We start from the raw sequence: 1,353 nt of genomic DNA, 5'->3' as shown, positions 1-1,353 counted from the left end.
TTTCTTTATTTTCTTGACTCTTTTGGTGTAGTTTATTGTTCAACGCAGCGATCTGATCATCCTTCTGGTCCAGTTGATCATTTAAATCGTCAATCGTTTGACTTTTCCGATCGAGGTCATTCAACGCACTACTCTTACACTTACTTAAAATAGCGTACACTGTTAAAGATGTTTTCGCACATTCACATATTTTAACCTCCAACTCTTCCGCGAATTTTTCTCCTTTTGGTTTGAACTCATTCCACTTGGCTAACGCAGTGTCGTACTTTGGTTTGGCCTTATCCCAGGCGACACGAGCATCTTCTTTCTCCCATTTCTTCAACGCTACTAAGGCTGCATTCCGGGCATTGCGAAAGCTTTTACCATTGGATTCTTTTTCTATATGATCCCAAAACGCTTCCCTTGCCCTATGAGCTCAGCTGCCACTTTGTCATAACCTTCTGCCCTAAACTCATAATACACCCACCAAACTTTGCTACACAACTTGTACCATTTTATCCAATATGGAGAGCTATCACTGTAAACAAACTCCCTTGTGTGAGCCAACTCTGCGCGATGCTGGGCTATTTGTGCTTCCTTGGAGTCAGCTCCGTGCATGTATTTCATACAATCTGCATACAACGAATGTATCGTATACGCAGCAGTATACCTTTGTTCAACCTTTTCAGTAAAAGTCATCGCTGCCTTGTTTATTTCTGCCCAAGCGAGATAATACTCTTTGGTGCCATCCTGTGTTTTTCTTTCTACAGTCCATTTCTCAACTTTTTCCTTCTTAGCAGCTGCCTCGGCCTGTTTGGCGGCTAGGTAAATCTGGACGGCATCACTATATTTGGCTTGCAATTCATATTCCGTGCTCATGGTTGAATTTTATAATAATGTAAATATCTACATGTGGAAGAGAGTATGGCACAAAGTTTTGCAACAGTCAACAATGTGGATTATAAGTGATTCAGTCACAGCAATTATGAGGAAAAGCACAAACAAACAAGACTGGTAGAGTCAGCACATCATCAATCTTTAAACAGAACACAAAGCACGAAAGAAAAATCACCATTGCTTTCTTTTCAATATAATCATTGCTATTATGATAAATATCCTGCTTAGCACCATTCATATGGTTATGGTCACTGCTACTACCATCGTGTACAGATGAGGATGCAACAGGTGGTGTTGGCGTTGAGGCACGTCCCTCCATTCTCAGGTACACAGTTCGCACAGGACGTGTACTCGCATCCTTCTTCCATTGGTGAAATAGTTCCTCTTCTCCACAAACACCGGCCGGCCGCACAGCGAACACCTTCAACTTCTGCCGTGTGCCATCAAGAAAGATGGCCTCCAGCGAGTTTGTGGCAC

The 1,353-nt window shown here is 42.4% G+C and overlaps 2 protein-coding genes across 2 annotated transcripts; both read right to left on the bottom strand.

The window, feature by feature from the left end:
• Window positions 1–378: 378 nt before the first annotated feature.
• Window positions 379–858, bottom strand: TM35_001021130 (uncharacterized protein; the record flags this gene model as incomplete). The annotated part of the gene is made up of 1 exon (XM_029031627.1): window positions 379–858. One exon carries the CDS (start codon window positions 856–858, stop codon window positions 379–381), a length of 480 nt encoding a protein of 159 aa, XP_028877092.1.
• Window positions 859–949: 91 nt separating this feature from the next.
• On the bottom strand, window positions 950–1,351 carry TM35_001021120 (Trypanosoma vivax; the record flags this gene model as incomplete). Its single annotated transcript, XM_029031626.1, has 1 exon — window positions 950–1,351. A coding segment is annotated over one exon (402 nt), but the record flags the coding sequence as incomplete, so codon positions are not given.
• Window positions 1,352–1,353: the final 2 nt, after the last annotated feature.

This window comes from Trypanosoma theileri (genome assembly GCF_002087225.1).
Source record: "Trypanosoma theileri isolate Edinburgh chromosome Unknown TM35_Tth_102_V1, whole genome shotgun sequence".
Lineage (NCBI taxonomy): Eukaryota > Euglenozoa > Kinetoplastea > Trypanosomatida > Trypanosomatidae > Trypanosoma > Trypanosoma theileri.
The sequence above is the reverse complement of the archived record's forward strand: the minus strand, read 5'-3'. Positions and strand labels throughout refer to the sequence as shown.